The 19613-nt window shown below is 41.7% G+C and overlaps 1 protein-coding gene across 1 annotated transcript; it reads right to left on the bottom strand.

Moving 5' to 3' along the window:
* Window positions 1-695: 695 nt before the first annotated feature.
* Window positions 696-15493, bottom strand: AP1S3 (adaptor related protein complex 1 subunit sigma 3). The gene is made up of 4 exons (XM_082251812.1): window positions 15304-15493; window positions 8924-9032; window positions 2825-2962; window positions 696-1178 (listed from the first exon to the last, which is right to left on the bottom strand). Exons 1-4 carry the CDS (start codon window positions 15378-15380, stop codon window positions 1143-1145), a joined length of 360 nt encoding a protein of 119 aa, XP_082107938.1. The 5' UTR covers window positions 15381-15493; the 3' UTR covers window positions 696-1142.
* Between the last annotated feature and the right edge of the window lie 4120 nt (window positions 15494-19613).

Below are 19613 nucleotides of genomic sequence, written 5' to 3'. Positions count from 1 at the left end.
TCACCCTCGCCTAGGTGCAGAGGGGGGGGGGGGGGCCAGGGGAAATGCAAGTTTTTTCCCTCCCTAAAAAGACCTTGCATTTTAGCTGCAAGTTCCACTTTAATATTACTTTTACTATTAGTATTATTACTAATATTAGTAGTCATTGATTTAAAATGGATGTAGATGACCTGTAAACTGAGCTAGATTAGGAGTAGACATCAAAACTGGTGGCCATGCCTCTCTATATTACGCACTTTTGACTGACTTTTGTATGGGTTTAATGGTTTTCTACATGCATGTTTGAGCAGTAGCTGTAGCACATATTTGTGGAGGTGCAAAGAAGTCTGTATTAATGGAATGGAGTTTGTTTTGTATATGTATAGTAAAGAATTACAAAAAAATAAAATGGATTAATAGGTGTAGTGGGTGCATCATAACAGACAGCAAATGTTATAAAAAACGCAAAAGGTTTGCTGCAAAAAGACATTTGGTGCTGATTCTTTGTGTAGTTGATTAGGTTTCCATTGTGCCAGCACTATAAAGCCACTAGTATATTTATATAAAAATGTATGCATATCATATGTATTTTAAAATAAAAAATATTCAGTTTGGAAAACATTTCAGCAAATCCGCACTATAAAGCCACTAGTATATTTATATAAAAATGTATGCATATGATATGTATTTTAAAATAAAAAAAATTCAGTTTGGAAAACATTTCAGCAAATCCACACCATTAAAGAAAACTATTTATATATAATAGAAAATAATGGCAGCTGGCATTAAAAGTAAAGATTTTCTTTATACTACTGTTGGCTGTAATTGGTATTTTGTGAATTGTGGCTATTCTTGATATTACAAGAGCCCATATTATACATATAAAAATATTTTATTTGTGATTTTAAAAAGCAAGATTTCCTTTGCATACATTTATTCCCTGTGTATAGGGTGTGCTTAGGTCCATGCTGCTGCAAAGGATTCCCTAAGGTAGTCCAGGTTATCATGTCCCACATGATTTCATGTTCCCTTATTGGCAGGTGGCCCGCCCAGCGGTGCCATGTCTTCATCAAGAGCACTGCAGCTGACTAAAACCTTGGTTGTCCAAACCCTTGGCATACACTCTGCTCTTGTTACAGAAGATAGAGAATCCATTTTCCAGATTAAAAAGTTGGTTTGTTCATGTATTCTTCCATTGTCTGCAAAATAAATTACAACAAATTACTCAAATTCTGTAAAGCCTGTGTTATATTTGTTTTACACCGATGTCCTTCTAGCATGCAAAACAATGAAGGTCATCCAAACTTTCTCATGTCTTTGAATTTTCCCTTTGGGACAGTGCCAGCAGTTAATATTTTCCAATTGTTGTTTTAAGTGCATGCCTTTTCCAGGTTACAGCAAACTCATGGAGCTGTCATAACCCTTGAGCTAAAAGCTTCTAATTTACTGCTTAGAAGAGTTGTCCATGAGGTTTACAGTGCCAATCTGTAAAACAAATCATTGCTCAACTGGCCAGGGCTTGTGACCTATTCCCTTGACTGTTGCTTGAAATGGCATTTTCCCTTTGGGAGTCTTCTCCTCAGTCTTGGGGCCAATTAATGCCCCTTGCCCACTGAGGCATAATTTCTTAATACTCAGGAATCCTAATGGATAAAAGCCTTGATAATCCTATCCACAACTTGGACTCTTGGGAACGAAAGGCAAACCTGCCAAGGATTTGGATTTTCACTTCTAAAGATATAACTGTCCTTTTGGGCTGGGAGAGTTTATTTTCTCCTGCTCTTAAGAATATAAGAAAATACTTTTTTTTTTTTCTATACATAGGGATACTTCATTCAAGTCTAAGCGATAAACTAGACTAAATGCACAATTCACTGGCTCTGCAGCTTAAGTTTATTATTTATTATGGAATTCTTTATATATCTATTTATTGGTTCACTGATCCACACCTTTGTGGATTAATTTACTTTGAGAAGCACAAACACTTCTGAATTGAAATTGCACTGGTATGCACTTTTCTTTGCTAATTGCACCAATAGTAGATCATATATATATTTGTAGCAATTTTTAATCACATATATTACACTTTAAAATCACCTATTAATTTTTATAACACGTGATATATTAAGATTACCAGCGCCTTTTTACCTATGATATATACTTCTTGTTAAGTTTATTAGTTTTGGGCCAGAGCTTGGTATCTACAGCTTAGTAAGAAAAACCTGTCCTATGGACTGCTAAGGAACTATTCTTTTTTTTTTTCTAAATATAGGGCTTAGGGTTTGGTTCATTGTCTCACTTCCATTCTACAGCTGGGTACGGCTAGGTCAATAGGGACTAGGTCATGGACTTTCAGTCCGTTAGGGCTGGATGTCTTGATCCTTGCACTAGCATTGGTGCCAATATATAAAGCTGGCTATAGCAACTAATAACCCAAGGACTTTGTTATTGGCCATCTAGGATTTTCCTGGTTCCTAAGCAGGATATGTCCAGAGGGATCCCTTGCGATTTTGTTATTGGCTATCTAGGATTTTCCTGGTCCCTAAGCAGGATATGTCCTGAGGGATCCCTTCTGGACACATCCCTGAAATCCAGCAAATGTGCAAAGAGGACTAAGTTCAAAGCAGGTATGAGTAATGCTTGACAAATAAATGCATAAAGCATGCTATTAATCACAAACCTCCAGAAAAAAAAGCATGCAAAAGGAACAGTTTTGCAGAGAGATTTCTTGTATTGACAAAAAAATGAACCGTGGATTAACTATGCAAGAATCAGCAACTACCACCTAGAAGGTTAAGGTGGTTTAAATGATTATAAATAAAACAAGAAAAAGAATCACTTTTACCTCTTGTAACATGTCAGAATCCTCAATGGCTCTCACCACCAGCTCTTTGGAGGTCTCCTGAATTTCTCCACCCATCAGAAACTCATCCAAAATAAAATATGCTTTCTCAAAATTAAATATTATGTCCAGCTCACAGACCTAGAAGATATAAAATGGCTGTAGTATTTATACATTATATTGTAGCTTAGCATAGAGCACTGTAAAAACAAAAGTAGACGTTTAGGGTATATAAAAAAAAAAACCCAAACATCTATACTCTCCTCTATGCTGCAGCATCTGTGTTATTCTGCAGCAGTCCCATGTCACTGGTGATCGCTCAGTTTTCAGTCAGCTTGAAGCAGAGAGCAGGGATTGGTCTCCGCTCTGTTCCTCCAGCGCTCACTGGCGAGCCTTGCTGGAAGTGGGGAGAGCATAGCTGGCTCCAACTCTCAGCCTCCCACTGAGAGGCGGACCCAGCTATCAAGCATGAAAGGTGGGTGGATCCGGACAACATGGTCAGCATCCTTCCAGAGCCTGGAGCAGCGCTGCTACATTAGCTGACAGTGGGCAATAGCTCGCTGTCAGTCTGACTCTGGATTATAGGAGAGCAAAAGTGGACTCCTGTGTCCAAAAAGTGAAGCATGGCCAGAAATTGATTTTCCATACTTCTCTTTAGGCATATGATGAAATAATGCAAAAGCAAAAAAAAAAAAAGTTACCTTCTGGAAAACCCTATTACAAAACATTTAATAGAGGAGGTGATATAGGACTTCTATGTATATTTATATAGACTTCTACCCTATGCAAATTTCAACTTTTTCTGCAAGTTGAGGTTAATCTGCCCCTTTCACCTCTTTAAATGTTTCTAACTAGTCAATAAAAAGAACAGGAAGGCAAAAGGAACTGTAAACAAGTGTGCCAAAAATGTTTAACTTTTAATAAATTAAAGCTGGCTACAGATGGGTCAAAATTTGAGCAGTCCCTGCTGAACTGGCTTAATTACCATTCAGCTATGGCTGTTCCTGCTTGATAAAGTAGATCTAATGAACGGGAATGGAAATGTTGGAAAATTTTAATTTGATCAGCGCCTGCAGCCAATCAGCTGCAGTGCTCTCAGCATATTTGGACAGTGAAAGATTCCATCATCCAACTTGCTTGTGTGGATCCATTCCTATGGCCAGCCTTAATATGACTTGATTATGTGGTATCTACAAGCTCTATATATTAGGCATCTATGCTGCAAGAACTTTCATTGTCACACAATTAAACAGGACACTCATTTTTACACAGAACCAACGCATGAATTGGGAAAAGGTTTTTTTTTTAACCGCAACACTGCCCTGAAAATGGCAGGTGGAAAAGAGATGTGACATTACAGGCAGGTCTTAATATAGATTTTTTCATAAATAAGATCCACTGCGTTTAGTACAGCCAAAACAAAACAAAAATGAATTATACTTGCCTGCTGTTAGTTAGCAAGCTTTGCCCTTTGTGTTATTAAATAATGCCAAGTAAAAAAATACAGAAATTTGTGTAACTTTCAAGTGCTGCCACGGATCTAAGTTGTTACCTGCGCAAAATGAAGTAGCAAATATTGGGCAGCTTTTTCCCCCCATGAGATTAGTGGATAGACAGATGGCTGCAAAATTTACAAAATTATTGCTCCCCTCACTAAACCACTATCTTCAAACTACCATTTTACCCACGAGTCATTAAAAATTCTTTACCAAAAATCAGTTATAAAGATAAAGTAATTTATGTTTTATTTTACTGCCTACCCTGAAATTGCAAACTGTGAGCTAAACTGGAAAGAACTTCTAAAATGGATTATCATCTCAATGCAATTTCTTATACTTCTAGCAGTCATGCACATACTCAAATTTAAAAAAAAAAAAAAAGTGTCTAACCCTCCTTAGTAGAGGGGAGGTAATGGAGGGAACACCATAACTCCCAATATGTTTAAAGCAGAGCTGGCAAACACAAGTTTGCTCTAGGAGTTTGAATGTTAACTTGTTTCTACATTATCAGTCTTCCAGACTTCCAAGATAAAAAAAAAAATTATATATGTGTGTAATAGGCTGCATTCAGATATCTCAAAAGCTTTCATTTGAATTCATAAAAAATGTCCTCCTGCAAATCGTCTCTAAGGCTTCCTAGGGTAAGGAAATTGTTTCAAATACAATATCATGGAGACAAGAAGGGAGGCAAGAGGGTCTTATTAAACTGTAAAAATAATGTGCTTTCACAGTTAGACTTAAAAAACTCAGTTTGCCATAAAGGAAACCTATCATGACACCAACATGAAGACTGCCATTCATGACTTTTCAATTACCAGATGCTTGGCTGTGATACTGGTCCTCTGGCTTTCATACTTTGAGTGTGTGGGCTTGAGCTAGAATGCAGATAAGGCCTCTCCTGATCTACAGGACTGTTCAAAGTCAGAAAATAGCATTTACAGGAACAGGTTAACAATGGCAGCCACATATTTTTCTCAGGAAGGTTTTACTTTAAAGGTGCGGTTTATGGTCCAAAAAAAATTTCGATTTTTGTCTTACCGTAAAATCCTTTTCTCTGATGTTCATTGACAGACACAGCTCCAGAATCTTCTTGACCATTGGGTTATGCTGCCCCCTACACGAGTAGGACTCTAGGCAGGAAAAAGCTTTACCACGCCTATGGGGCAGTCCCAGGGGGTATACTCTCACTTCCTGCTATAGGCATTCAGTTTTGTTGCAAGCAGTGTCAGAAGAAAAATAACTCAACTCAATAGGGGGGTGGGTACTGTGTCCGTTAATGAACATCAGAGAAAAGGAAAGACAAAAATCAAATTTTCTCTTTCATTCTTGACCATTGGGACGTCCCAAAGCAGTGTCAAAATGAGGGGTGGGAAAAACACAGCAGAAAAAATTCCCAAAGGCTAAAACTAGCCAACCAGGTAACATGGAGCTTAACTAGGAACAACTGAGCTCACCTGAAAAAACAGTACACCCTCAAAGAGGACCAAGTCCTCTCAAACAGCGGCCTGCAAAACCTTGCGGCCAAAAGCAACATCCGCAGATGCCAACACATCTACTTTGTAGAATTTTGTGAAAGTGTTTACAGACGACCAAGTGGCTGCCTTGCAAACCCTGCATCACTAACGCATGATGACGGAAGGCCCAGGAGGCACTAAGTGTCCCAGTAGGGTACGCCTTGACAGGGAAAGAGGGAACCTGACCCCTGATGGAATAGGCCTGAATAACCGTCTGTCTGATCCATCTGGAAATGGTTGCAGCAGAGGAAGAGGACAACCCTTTCCAAGGCCCATCCGTGAGCACAAATACTGAATCGGATTTCCTAAAAGACTCGTAGCTGCCAGGTACACCCTAATTGCCTGGACCACATCCAAGGTATTCAAGGCAATTTCCTTCAGATGTTAGGGCCTGGGACACAGGGAAGGCAACACAATGTCTTCATTCAAATGAAAATCAAAGACAAACTTTGAAAGGAATGACGGACAGGGGCGAAGAACCACCTTATCTCTGTGAATCACCAAGTAAGGTGAACAACAGGATAACGCCGTCAGTTCCTACAACCTGCGCACAGAGGTGATAGCCACCAAAAAAACACCTTCTGAGACAGCGTAAGCAAGGGAATCTACCAAAGATTCTCAAAGAGAGGCTTCTGGATGACCGAACATACCAAATTGAGGTCCCAAGGCAGCAACAGAGACCGCACTGGAGAATCCAAATCTCGGACACCCTGAAGAAAGGTACGCACCAGGGAGTGTGTGACCAAGGGTCGTTGGAAGAAGTCCGCCAAAGCCGACACCTTGCCCTTGATGGTACTCAAGGCCAATTTCTGTGCAACCCCCCGTTAAAGGAAGGTCAAGATTCGAGCCACCGAGAAAGAGCGAGGATGAACCTGAAGAGACTCACACCACGCAATGTACGTCTTCCACGTACCATGATAGATCTTCCTAGAAGGAAATTTCTTAGCTTTTAACAACGTGGGAATCACCGACTCAGATAAACGTCTATCCCTCAGCACCTGGTGTTCAACAGCGAAGCTGTCAACGCCAGCGACTAAAGCAGGATGGAAGATTGGTCCTTGGGACAGCGGATCCTCCCTGAAAGGAAGCTTTCAAGGAACGTCGGCAACCAGCCACACCAGATGGGCGTAACAAGCCCAGCGAGGCCAGTCCGGAGCCACTAAGATGACCAGAAATCCTTCTGCCTCGATCCTGCGTAGAAGTCATGGCAGAAGCTTGAGAGGAGGGAAGGCGTAAATCAGACGATACTGGCCACCAGTGCGTCTGAGGCATCCGCCAAAGGATCCTGTGACCGAGCCACAAACCTCTGCACCTTTCTGTTGAGCCGGGACACCAACAGATCCACCTTGGGGATGCCCCACTGGAGACACAACTGATGAAACACCTCTGGATGAAGGAATCACTCCCCTTGATCCAACGCCTGACGACTGAGGTAATCCGCCTGCCAAGTTTCCACCCCGGAAATGTGTACAGCAGAGAGGGCTTGAACAAACCGTTCTGCCCACCTTAGAAGGTCGGCTACCTCCAGAGCCACTAGGACAGTTTTTGTGCCCCCTTGGTGATTGACATAAGCAAATCAATAAGGGGATCAGGAAGTGAAAAGATCCAGGAGTCAGCACCAGGGGATGAGGAGGGGCTCCTGCCGCTGAAATCGCAGCCCACAGGGCTCCACTGTCATGGCCGCCACTAATTTCAATGGCAAACCACCGCAAAACATTGCCGCCATGCATAACACACAGGCCATGTCCCAGGGACCCAGGAGGTATCCTAAGCCTTGAGGACAGGCCCAGGCAGGGAGGGGACCCTGGCGGGAGCCCCCACCAGGTTTAACCGCCCCCCCCACACAGCCGATCATCTGGTGGCTAGCGGCGCACCCTCCTGGCCCACCCATCGCCAGCATAGCGCCCTGCCCCCACCCCAGGAGGTGGACAAGACCACCAACACAGCCCCAGTATAAGTGTAGGGGGGTAGTAGGATGGGAGACAAATAAAAAGGGGGTGCCTGACGGGAACTCGGGGAACTCAGGGGTCCGACCATCCCAAGGAGGGGCCCACACCCACCCCAAAACCCGTCAGGGGGAGAGGGGGTACAGCTACTCACCATACCAGGAACCAGGCGGGCACCAGTGTTAATTTCGTCGACTAAAACGTTTTCATCGACTAAATTAACACAATTTTAGTCGACTAAAATAAGACTAAAACTAAAATGGCATTTTGGTCAAAAGACTATAACTAAAACTAAATCGAAATTTGCTGCCAAAATTAACACTGGTGCATGCTCAAAGCTTAATACCATTAATAATATATTCAATTTTTCACTCCAGGACCAGCAGTAGTATATAGAGTTTGGAAATTGTAGAGAAATGACTAAATAATGCATTACAAATTACAATTGAACTACACCCATTCGATTATAGATGACTAAAATTAGTTTTAGTCACTAAAATGTAGGACGTTTTAGTCGACTAAAATGTACTGGAGTTTTAGTCGACTAAATATGACTAAAACACTTGCAGAAGACTAAAATGGGACTAAAACTAAAATGCCATTTTAGTCCTAAGACTAAGACTAAAATTAAATTGAAATTTGCTGCCAAAATGAACACTGGCGGGCACAGCTCCAGACAGGACCCCTCGCTATTGAAATGGGGGGGCTGTCGGCCAGGAGGAACGCTGCGACTCGTCCATAGGGCTATGTCGTGGCCGACTCGCTAGCCAGACTGGGATGACCACTGGATCTAGATTATACAGCCCATCGCCCAATCCAGCAGTTGATTGTAGATCTCACAGGAAAAAGACAGGAGAAAAAAAAATTCTATCTAAAAAAGGAAAACAGTTGCCAGGACTAGAGATTCCAGCAAGGAACTAAGTTCCTACTACTGACTAGGCATCAAAAGTACCTATAGCAGAGAGAGGGAGTATACCCCCTGGGGCTGCCCATAGGCGTAGCCAGATTCTTTTTGTGCCTAGTGTCCTACTCCTGTGGGGGCAGTATAACCCAATGGTTTTGAAGATCAGGAGCTGTGTCCAAAAATGAACGAAAGAGAAATAGGATTCATCCATTTCTGTGTATGTGTTAGGGATTACTTACATTGCCAAAGTATTTATCAAGCAGCTCTACAAGTCGATGGACAGTCTCCAGTGTCAGCAACTCATTGTCCTGATCCTCTATTGCACAGCAGAAGTACAGGCTGGCATACCTACAAACAGAAGAGAAGAAAGGAAGTGATACAATAAGACCACTGAAGGGCTGCATGTTAGCCTTTTAAAGTCGTGTAATAGTAAGTTGCCATAAATATACATTACAATACAATTTTAGTATAATAGATTTATGGGAAGAATGCAGACTTAGCATTGGCCATGACCATTGTGAAGGTTTATTCATGGTTATAGCCTTCGCTTCTTCCCATATATTCAAGTAGTCTAAAGAAATTTGTATCAGCTCTTTTTTTTTTTTTTTTATGAATAACAGTGGTTTTCTCTGGGATAACCTTTCATGAACATAGATTAGTGTTTTTCTTATGGTAGACTAATTTAATACTAATGTTATGAAGTGTAAGAGCTTACAGCTGATCTTTAGTTGTTACTCTGGGGTTGTCACTTGTTCTAGGAGCGCATTCTGTGCATAGGATCAGTAACAAGGCCCAAATCTTTAAAATCTTTTTGTAACCCTTTTCAGTTTTTTGACCTTCATCAAAAGGAGATGCCCTGAAATATAGTTATTTATTGTGAAGCAATATAGATAATAGTAATTGATATTGGCATATGAAGCTATAGAAGGATGGGCTTTATGGTACAAAACTGAGAAAATATGGAAATGATGGCATATGTGTTAGTTAAATAAGATTATCTTTTTACATGAAGACAATATCACATTTTAGCAGCAATCAAGAAAATGTTACATGTCCCCCACCGTACATTCAGTTAACCACTTTAGAACCGCTCACAGTAATACTACTGCGGCAGAGTGGTTCGTTATCGTCCAGCGACGTAGTATTAACGTCGTTGGACACTCCCCCTTCTGGGCGGCGCTTGCGCGCCGCCGGAGGCTCGCTCCCGCTGTTTTCATTCACAGCGGGAGTCGGGCCAGGGGAGGAGCAGCGGCGATCGCCGCTGCTCTTACCCGATCGTCGGGGATCGAGTCTGGAGATCCGTCCGCTGTGTGTAAACACAGCGGGCGGATCTCCATAGTGACAGGGAGTGACAGATCGGACTGTTCAGCATAGCTGGACATCCGATCTGTCCATGACTCACACAGTCACCTCCCCCCCTACACGTCAGTAAGCACCAGGCATACATTAACCCCTCCCTCTCCAATAAAATTAACCCCTTCCCTGCCAGTGTCATTTTTACAGTAACAGTGCATATATATAGCACTGATTACTGCAGTAATGTCACTGGTACCCCCAAAAGTGTCAAAAATGTCAGTCAAGGGTCCGATCTGTCCGCCGCAATGTCGCAGTCCCGCAAAAAAAAAAAAAAAAAAAAAAAAAAAAAAAAAAAAAAAAAAAAAAAAAAAATCGCAGATCGCCGCCATTACGCGTTAAAAAAAAAACACCAAAAATGACAGAAATCTTTCCCTTTGTTAGTAAACGCAATAACTTTTGCGCAAACCAATCAAAATACGCTTATTGCAATTTTTTTTACCAAACATATGTAGCATAAAACAAATTGGCCAAAAATTTTAAAAAAAATTGGTTTTTACATCTTTTTTGGGGGGAATTTCATATAAAAAAATGTTAAAAATATTGTTATTTTTTCAAAATAAACGCTCTTTTTTGTTTATAGCGCAAAAAGTAAAAATCGCACAGGTGATCAAATACCACCAAAAGAAAGCTCTGTTTGTGGGAAAAAAAGGACGTAAATTTCGTTTGGGTACGGCGTCGCACGACCGCGCAATTGTCAGTTGAAGTCACACAGCGCCGAATCGCAAAAAGTGGCCTGGACGGAAGACAGCAAAATCCTCCGGTGGTAAAGTGGTTAAAGAAATAGATGCTATGAAATAATAAAAATGAAAGTAATAAAACAGAAACTGGCAGGACAAGCCTAGTATTATGAATGTGTGCCGTTCCCAGAAAAAGGAATGACAGTCTCAAGAGAAACCTGTTTGGTGACATCTAGTTGGAAACACAAATACTGGCAGAAACTTTTTACACTTTCAATTACCTTACTGGACAGAAAGCTTCAACTACGAGAGGTTTTGATTTGAATTACAGACAACTAGGTTGATTTACTAAAAGGTGTACATCACGTTCACTTTGCAAATTAATTTTTTGCTGAATGTTATTAAAATTTTATTTGCAAAGAATACCCCTTTATGTGCAAAGAAAATGGAAAAAAAAAAGAATTTCAGTTAGCAGAGCTTCACCTGATTCACTAAGCCAAATTAAAATTGCCTTGCAATGTACAGACACAAACGACTTTCGATTCATCTTTTACACTTTGTTTTCAGTTTGTGAAAAGTTGTTGTGCTGGAATTTTGGGGCCACAAGCAGTGCACTGGAATGAAACGATTCAGCATTTTAATTACCAGATTTTTAAAGTAATTTAGAGGGGTCATGTAGTAATTATACATTCAATATACTCAGAGCTGGTCATCTTTTGTTGGTAGAAAATATAGATGATGCAAATGAGGACTTGGAAAGCTATATCTAGGTAACATCCCTGGGAAGAACATCTTTAACCACTTGCCGACCCCGCCAGCAGTACATATTCTGCGGCAGGTCGGCTCTACTGCGCGAAATGACGTACCTGTACGTTGTTTCGTGCAAAAGCCAACGGGGGCGTGCCGCCCGAGGTTCGCATATGCGCTGATTGGCAAGAGGGAGAGCCAATCAGCCGGTCCACCCGCGATCGCTCCCCAGAGAGACAGAACGGCGGTCTAGTGATGTAAACAAGGCAGACCGCTGTTCTGTCAGAGATGAACACAGTAATCTTGTGTTCCTGCTATTTAGGAACACGGATCTCTGTGTTCATCTAGGGAGTCCATTCCCCACACAGTTGGAAAGCATCCCCTAGTGATAAACCTAACACTTTGTTCATCCGTGATGTTAACACCTTCCCTGCCAGTGTTATTAGTACAGTAACAGTACATATTTTTAGCACTGATTACTGTAGTAATGTCACTGGTTCCCTCAAAAGTGTCACTTAGGTGTCCCATCTGTCTGTTGCAAAGTCACAGTCCTGCTAAAAAAAAATCGCTGATTGCCGCATTTACTAGTATAAAAATAAATAAATACAAATGGCATAAATCTATCCCCTAGTTTGTAGACAGGATAACTTTTGCACAAACCAATCAATTATTGCTTATTGGGATTTTTTTTTCACCAAAAATATGTAGCAAAACACATATTGGCCTAAATTGATGAAAAAAATTATTTTTTTACATTTTTTTATTGGATAAGTTTTATAGCAGGAAGTAAAAAATATTGTTTTTTTTTCCAAAATTGTTTTTTGTTTCTAGCGCAAAAAATAAAAACCGCAGAGGTGATCAAATACCCCAAAAAGAAAGCTCTATTTGTGAGGGGAAAAAAAAAGGACATACATTTTTTTTTTACAGTGTCGCACAATCGTGCATTTGTCAGTTAAAGTACCACAGTGCTGTATCGCAAAAAATGGCCTGGTCATTAACCACTTAAGGACCGGAGGATTTGGCTGCTCAATGACCAGGCCCTATTTTGCGATTCGGCACTGCGTTACTTTAACAGACAATTGCGCGGTCGTGCGACGCTGTACCCAAATGAGATTGACGTCCTTTTTTCCCCCCACAAATAGAGCTCTCTTTTGGTGGTATTTGATCACCTGTGCAATTTTTATTTTTTGCGCTAAAAACAAAAAAATAGCGACAATTTTGAAAAAAATACAATATTTTTCACATTTTTTTTTATATGAAATTCTCAAAAAAAAAAATTAAAAATCAAATTTTTTTGACATTTTAGACCAATTTATTTTCTGCTACATATTTGTGGTAAAATAAAAAAAAAAAAAAAAAAAAAAAAAAAAAAAAAAATCGCAATAAGCGTATTTTGATTGGTTTGCGCAAAAGTTGTTGCGTTTACTAACTACGTGAAAGATTTATGTCACTTTTATTGTTTTTTTTTTTACTAGTAATGGCGGCGATCTGCGATTTTTTTTGCGGGACTGCAACATTTCGGCGGACAAAAATCGGACCCCTAACTGACATTTGTTACACTTTTGGGGGTACCAGTGACATTACTACAGTAATCAGTGCTATAAATATGTACTGTTACTGTGAAAATGACACTAGCAGGGAAGGGGTTAACAGTACTGGTGATCAGTGGGTTAAATGTGTCCCTAGGGGCATGATTCTAACTGTCAATGGGCGTGGCTTGTGAAGTAATCACAGAGACATGCGATCCTATATAGCAGGATCACATAGCCTCTGATTACTTCAGGGAGAATGAGAGACAGCTGTGTTTACATACGCCGTCTGTCTTTCTCTCTCTCTGCTGCGGGAGATCGCGAGTGGCCAGTGGCCATCGGAGCCGCCGGTCACACGCGCTGGCTCCCCAGCGAACGAGCAGGGGCGGGAGCGTGCCGCCGCTGGCGCGCGCTCTCCCCTTTTGAGTCTTCTGAGCGAGCGACGTAACATAACGTCGCTTTGCCCAGGAGCGGCTGCCTGCCGCAGTAAAACTGCAGCGGGCGGGCGTTATGTGGTTAAGGGGGTAAAACATTCCGGTCCAGAAGTGGTTAAAATATGACCTAATTACCTTCGGACAAACAAAATCTCCATATTATAACTTCTAATAGTACTTATTTACCTGGTACAGTCTTGGTTCTTAAACATGCCTACCAGTTCCTGAGGCACCTACCAGTCTGTACTGAATTTAACTATGTACTGGCGCTGGTTTCTGGAAAACTCACTTCAGCACCTGATGGGGGTATCAGAGCTTTGGACAGCTTGGTATCTGTACATGAGGAAATCTATCACCACTTCCTGCTTCTGGTGATGTGATGAAACCGGTCACATGACAAAGACATGAGGTCTGAATGGAAGTGGCTGATCTGAGGTGTGAATGAGGGCTTTAACTGAGTTTGGAGATTAAAAGGTGTAATTTTGTGGAAGGGGGGCTAATTTGAGGTTTTGTAGTCATTGGCCTTATTGAGCTACGAGTGTCAGTCACCCAACTGGGCAAACCCAACTTTCTAAAATCAGCTGTACAGTGTAATCAAGTTCTTTACTTTAGCAGTAGTTGATATTTATGAAATACATATGCCCACAATAATAGGAGGGTGGAAGGGGTGTGCTGGACACGGTGTACCCACAGTGTACCCATTTTTCTCTTCAAAATGTTGGTGGGTATGCCATATTAGGGTGACAGTCCACCCTAACCTGATATTTCCATTTTGTGGACTGATATTGACTTCTTATATCATAGGGATTTCATAAGCAAGATGTTCTTGTCAAGGCTAGCCATTCCCTTATTATGGTTTATAATGGAGTTATTTTGAAAAAAGGAGCTGCAAGGGATTTAAGGTGAGAACCCCAAACCCGAGTTGGGTATAACATTACTAAAACTCTGTGCTGTTGCTAAATCAATTTTTTAAAAGAGCAGCCTAACTAGAGGTTTGACCTTGCTTCATGACTTGCTTCATTAGAATTTGTTTTTAATAAGGCTCTGATTTACAATTTTTTCTTTTTACAATGCAGGGCAGTGAAAGGCAGTTTGTAATGGAATCCTTTTGCTGACCTGTAAGTCCATATTAAAATCGCTGGTTACATTTCAGGAGTGCAGAAAGGAGAGCAAGGCCTTAGAACAGAGGTAGGCAACCTCAGCTACCCTGCTGCAGGAAAATAACAAATTCCATTAGGTCCCTGCCTCAGGAAGTCATGCCTGTGGCTGTTAGAGTCTTATAATGCCTCATGGGACTTGTAGTCTCACAACAGCTGGAGTGCCAAAGTTGCCTACGCCCACCTTGAAGTGATATTATAGACATAATTTGTTTTTAAAATATCAAACATGTTATATTTACCTGCTCTATGCAAGGGTTTTGCACAGAGCAGCCTTGATCCTCCTCTTCTCAGGTCCCCTGCCGCAACTCTGGGCTCCTCCCCCCGCTTGCTATGAAGGCACTCGTGCGTGCTCGCTCCTGAGTCTTGCTCGGTGTGTCCATAAGACATAAGCACAGCCCTGCCCCCACTTCCCTGTGCTTTACAGTAACAGGAGCCAATGGGAAGACAGAGAGCTGGGAGAGCAGCTGCTCTCGTGTACATCGCTGGATTGGGATCGGGCTCTAGCAAGTATTAGGGGGGCTGTGGGGGGCTGCATATTAAAGATTTTTTACCTTCATGCAAAGAGTGCATGAAGGTAAAAAACCTTCAGGCTTTACAACCACTTGTAAAAATAAACCACACTCTAAGAAACAAACAGAAAATGTGGAATACAGATTTTCATTGCTTTATGCAAGTATAGGTGACCAGTATAAAGAGAAGAAGACCTGAAACGTTACCTCTTGTATACAAGTTTAAGATCCTGCCAATCTACAAAGCTACTGTTCTTGGGATTTCGGCAAAGAATGATGTGCATCAGCTCCCGTGATATCTTGCGCTTCTCCTTCTCAGTCAGTGTGATATACCATTTCTGCAGTCGCAACTTCCCTTGCCGGCTGAACAGCAGAAGAAATCGAATCTGCAGGAGAGGACAAAGGAATAGTAAGAATGAATAAATAGTAAATACGAGCCATAGGACAGAACGCAATTTCTTATTCAGTGCAGAGGTTTGATATAATTAAAAGGTTTCTCACAACACATCTAGTTACATAAGAATTTCACGTAACAATAGGTATAAACAGGGCTTTTTTCTCAGGGAATAGGTACAGGAACTCCCCCCTCCTAAGCCACCATTTGTCTCCACCCCCTACCCAACTCAAAGCACCATTCCTTGGTTCCACCCCCTACCTGCCTCCCAGTAATGCCCCTTTTAGGAGAATATAGAACCAAGTATCATTTTTGTGGTGCTAAATAATTTGCATGGAATGTGGTAATGATAACAAGAAAGGTAGTAAAATAGATCCCCTGTGGCTAGCAACAATAAATGCCCCCAGCAACCATAGATCATAGATTCCCAATAACCAGCATCAATAGACCATCCAGCAGCCAGCAACAATAGTTCACCCCAGCAACAATAGACTTCCAATAGCCAGCATCAATAGACCCTCCGGCAGCCAGCAACAATAGATTCCTCCCTCAACAGTAGATCCTTCCCAGCAACGACTGTCCCCCAGCAAAAAAAAAAAAAAAAAAATAGATCCTCTCCAGCAATAATAGATTACCCAGCAGCCAGCCTAAATAGACCCAGCTCCAGCACACCCCAGTACCCCTTACCATTACATACATTCAGTGCGGGAACTGGGTCCCCCCATGTTCAAGTTACATAAAAAAAAAGCCCTGGGTATAAAATTTCTAATACAAGATGGATTGTAAAAAAAAAAAAAAAAAAAAAACACTCACACATACATACATACATACATACACACGACTGTTGCACAAAAGACTATTTCAGCAATAGCTAGGAGGTTAAAGGATGGCTATAAAAAAGATGGCTATGTAGACAGGAGTCCAATTGTTCTAGCTTCACCTCATCAGGCACGCATTTAGCCTATTGCATGCATGTCAAGTAATCTCCGCACTGCTACATTTCAGATAGTAGTGGTTAATGATGGGTTATCTCTATTCTTCTCCAGAGAGACAACTTGAAAATCAGATGAGAAATTCTAACTTTTATAACCATTAAAGACCCTGACACTTGTCTGCTGCCGTCTGCTGACACCAACTGTCCTTCACAGGTAATACAAGTGGGGATTAGGAAACAACAGTCCTAAAAAGGAAACCCTGTGCGATAATACCTAACCTGGCAGGCTGTAACTGTAATTATCAAAAAACAAAACCTCTTAACAATATACTGCTCACTATAAAAGCGGCTTAGTATTAAAAAAAAAAAAAAAAAAGGGACACGTTTCTAAATTAGTAAACATTCATTACAGGTGAATAAAACACTGTCATTAAAAGTGCATGAACAAGAAAATTTGGACAAGAGGTTTGGTGAATTTTACATTCACTGCTAAAAATGTTTTAGGTATAAAAAGTAAAGACAAAAAGAAAAATAAATAATTATGCTAAAGTAGATCTAAACCCCAACTGCAATACAGTGAGCTAAAGTACTGTGTATCATAAATAATTGCCAATTTTTTTTGTTTTCATAAAATACTGCTTTTGCCTTTTTTTCATCCCTTGTGGCATCTCATCGTTGCGAATCTCTTCCAGTCACTTCATTTCTAATTGCTCCAGCATTCATTACACATCAATGTTCCGGACCAGCTTCCTGATCGAGACAATGGTGGACCATACCTAAAGTGGAACTTCACTCTCTCAATCAGCTGTTTTTAACAGTTATGCTGCTAGCATTAGTAAATAGAAAAGTTTATTGCCACCCAGGGAAGCTGTAATAGGGTGCTAACCACCCTTACTACGCTCAAACAGTGTTTATAGAAAAAGAGCCTTTACCCCCCACCTAGTCTCGGAACTCTACAAACTCCTGAGTTCGCCCCCTAATAATACGAAACCTGCTTTTAATCGAGAATGGGAGCGTGACCTCAGGACAGAGTTCTCAGCTGAACAAATTGCACATCTCTATCAACGCATTCTAGCTCCATCGACTCCAAGACTCAGGAGACCAATTATAAGTTGCTAACGCATTGTTATCGTGTAGCTACAGTCTTGTCACGAATATACTCTTCAGTCTCCCATCTTTGCTGGAGAGGCTGCGACCTGCACAGCACACTCCTGTACCCGTGGTGGGAGTGTCCCACGATTTGTCCCTTCTGGGCCAACATCAAGGATCAGATAAAGGATGTTTTGGATGTAGACGTCCCGTTGTCTCCGGTTCACTTCCTGCTTCATATCCCAACCCTCCCGATTAGCCATTATAACCAAAGTGCCTTACCGCACCTTTTAAATGCGGCAAAATAGACCAATTCCTATTTGCTAGAAAAGGGCTCAGGCTCCTAATAGGGAGGAATGGATCAGGAAGGTGAACCAGATGAGTGGGTGGCGACATGTAGGGATAGACAAGAGCGCTTCTCTAGTATCTGGGGGACCTGGCGAGATCATACCTCTGACCCTGCTTAGGTCTCTTCTAGTCTAGACATTGCTTTGTTGGGGTTAGCAGAGCCCTCTTTGAAGGTACCTACTTGAACTATGCAGCCATTACCCGAGTTCTGTTCTCATACTTTTTAGGGCAGCCTGTTTGTTAGTGCCCTTTTCTTTTTCTCCAATTCCTGGATTGGTGTGGGTGATCGTAGTTCTGGTACACTAATGTGCATAAACGTCCTGGTTACATACTAGGTTATCTAGTTATCTTGTTTCCTTTAAGTTTATATGTTCTCAAGATCTCAAGCAACCTTGAAGCGGATATCCCGGGCCCCTCATGTTTTGCAGCCAACAAGATGACCCTTACGGGAGGATGGTCTGCCACCCATTTTAGGCAGGCCATTCTGCCAGATCGCCATTCTGTTGAAGTCCATTGATGTACGAGCCCCTGGATCTTCCCTGTAGAGCCTGAGGCAGGTGCACTGCACCAACCTGCCTGCTGCTTTGCAGAGGTCTCCATAGGCAAATGCCCAAATTTAAGGATGTACAAATGGGGGAGGTTGCTCTCAGTCAGACTTTTATAGATTTAAGCAGGTTGTGTGGGTGGATATATTGGCGGAGCTAGATCATATGTATGCTGCCATGTTGGCGTCAGGAAAATTAACTACAGTCAATGAAAGGTCTGTATCACGGTGATTCCAGCAATTGTTGAGGGATGACTTTTTGTTGCATTTGGAGCTGCCTGCAAACTCACCAGCTTCAGAAAATACTCCTTTTATCCAATGTATACAATGATGATCATGATATGACTACAGCGATTTGTAGCTGTGTAGCACCCTCCTAGTCAGGTGCAGGCATAGTTTGGCTTTCTCTGCTTAACAGAAAGCAGCAGGAAAAACCTAGTAGCTCTTTCTGCTTATCAGGGAGCAGGATTTCTAGTTAGGCCTGTTACATGTGTCCATGTGTGATTCATCTGGGCTGAGGGAGTGTCCCCACTGTGTCCCATAGGGGAGCCTGTTGGACAGTGGAGGAAACCCAGCCAGTGACACACAGGTTTTTTTAGCTGTCCCAGTGGGTTGACACAGCCCGTGGTGCATCCTGGGATGGGCTATAAAAGCCAAGGGCACATGTGGCATGGCTTTGGGAGGGAAGCCAAGTCCCAGAAGGAGGGTGACGGCTGTCTCCTCTTCTGAAGTTGTGGAAGGTGGTCACAGGCAGTCGGCCTGGTGAACCAGAAAGTGTGGCTGAACCCAGAAGTCCAGTGGATGCTGACAAGTGTAGTTTTGAGGCAATGGTGACTCTGAAAAAACAGTGTCTGTGAGTACAGAGGAACTTGCCCAAGGGTATGCCAGGAAGGAGACCACTCCAGAAGCTAGGGTCAGTGGACGGGTTACCAAACGTCAGCCTCGAAACCTTAATGACTTGGAGAGGATCTGCAAAGAGGAGTGGGACAAAATCCCTTCCAAGATGTCTTGGTGGCCAACTACAAGAAACGTCTGATCTCTCTAATGCAAATCAATTTATAACTTTTTTGAAATGCGTATTTCTGGATTGTTTTGCTGTTATTCTGTCTTTCACTGTTAAAATTAAAATTATAGACTGAACATTTCTTTGTCAGTGGGAAAATGTACAAAATCAGCAGGGTATTAAATACTTTTTTTTCCCCCTCACT

This window comes from Pelophylax lessonae (assembly GCF_965119305.1).
Source record: "Pelophylax lessonae genome assembly, chromosome: 3".
Taxonomy (NCBI): Eukaryota; Metazoa; Chordata; class Amphibia; order Anura; family Ranidae; genus Pelophylax; species Pelophylax lessonae.
Note: the sequence above shows the minus strand (reverse complement) of the source record. Positions and strands in the feature narration are given on the sequence as shown.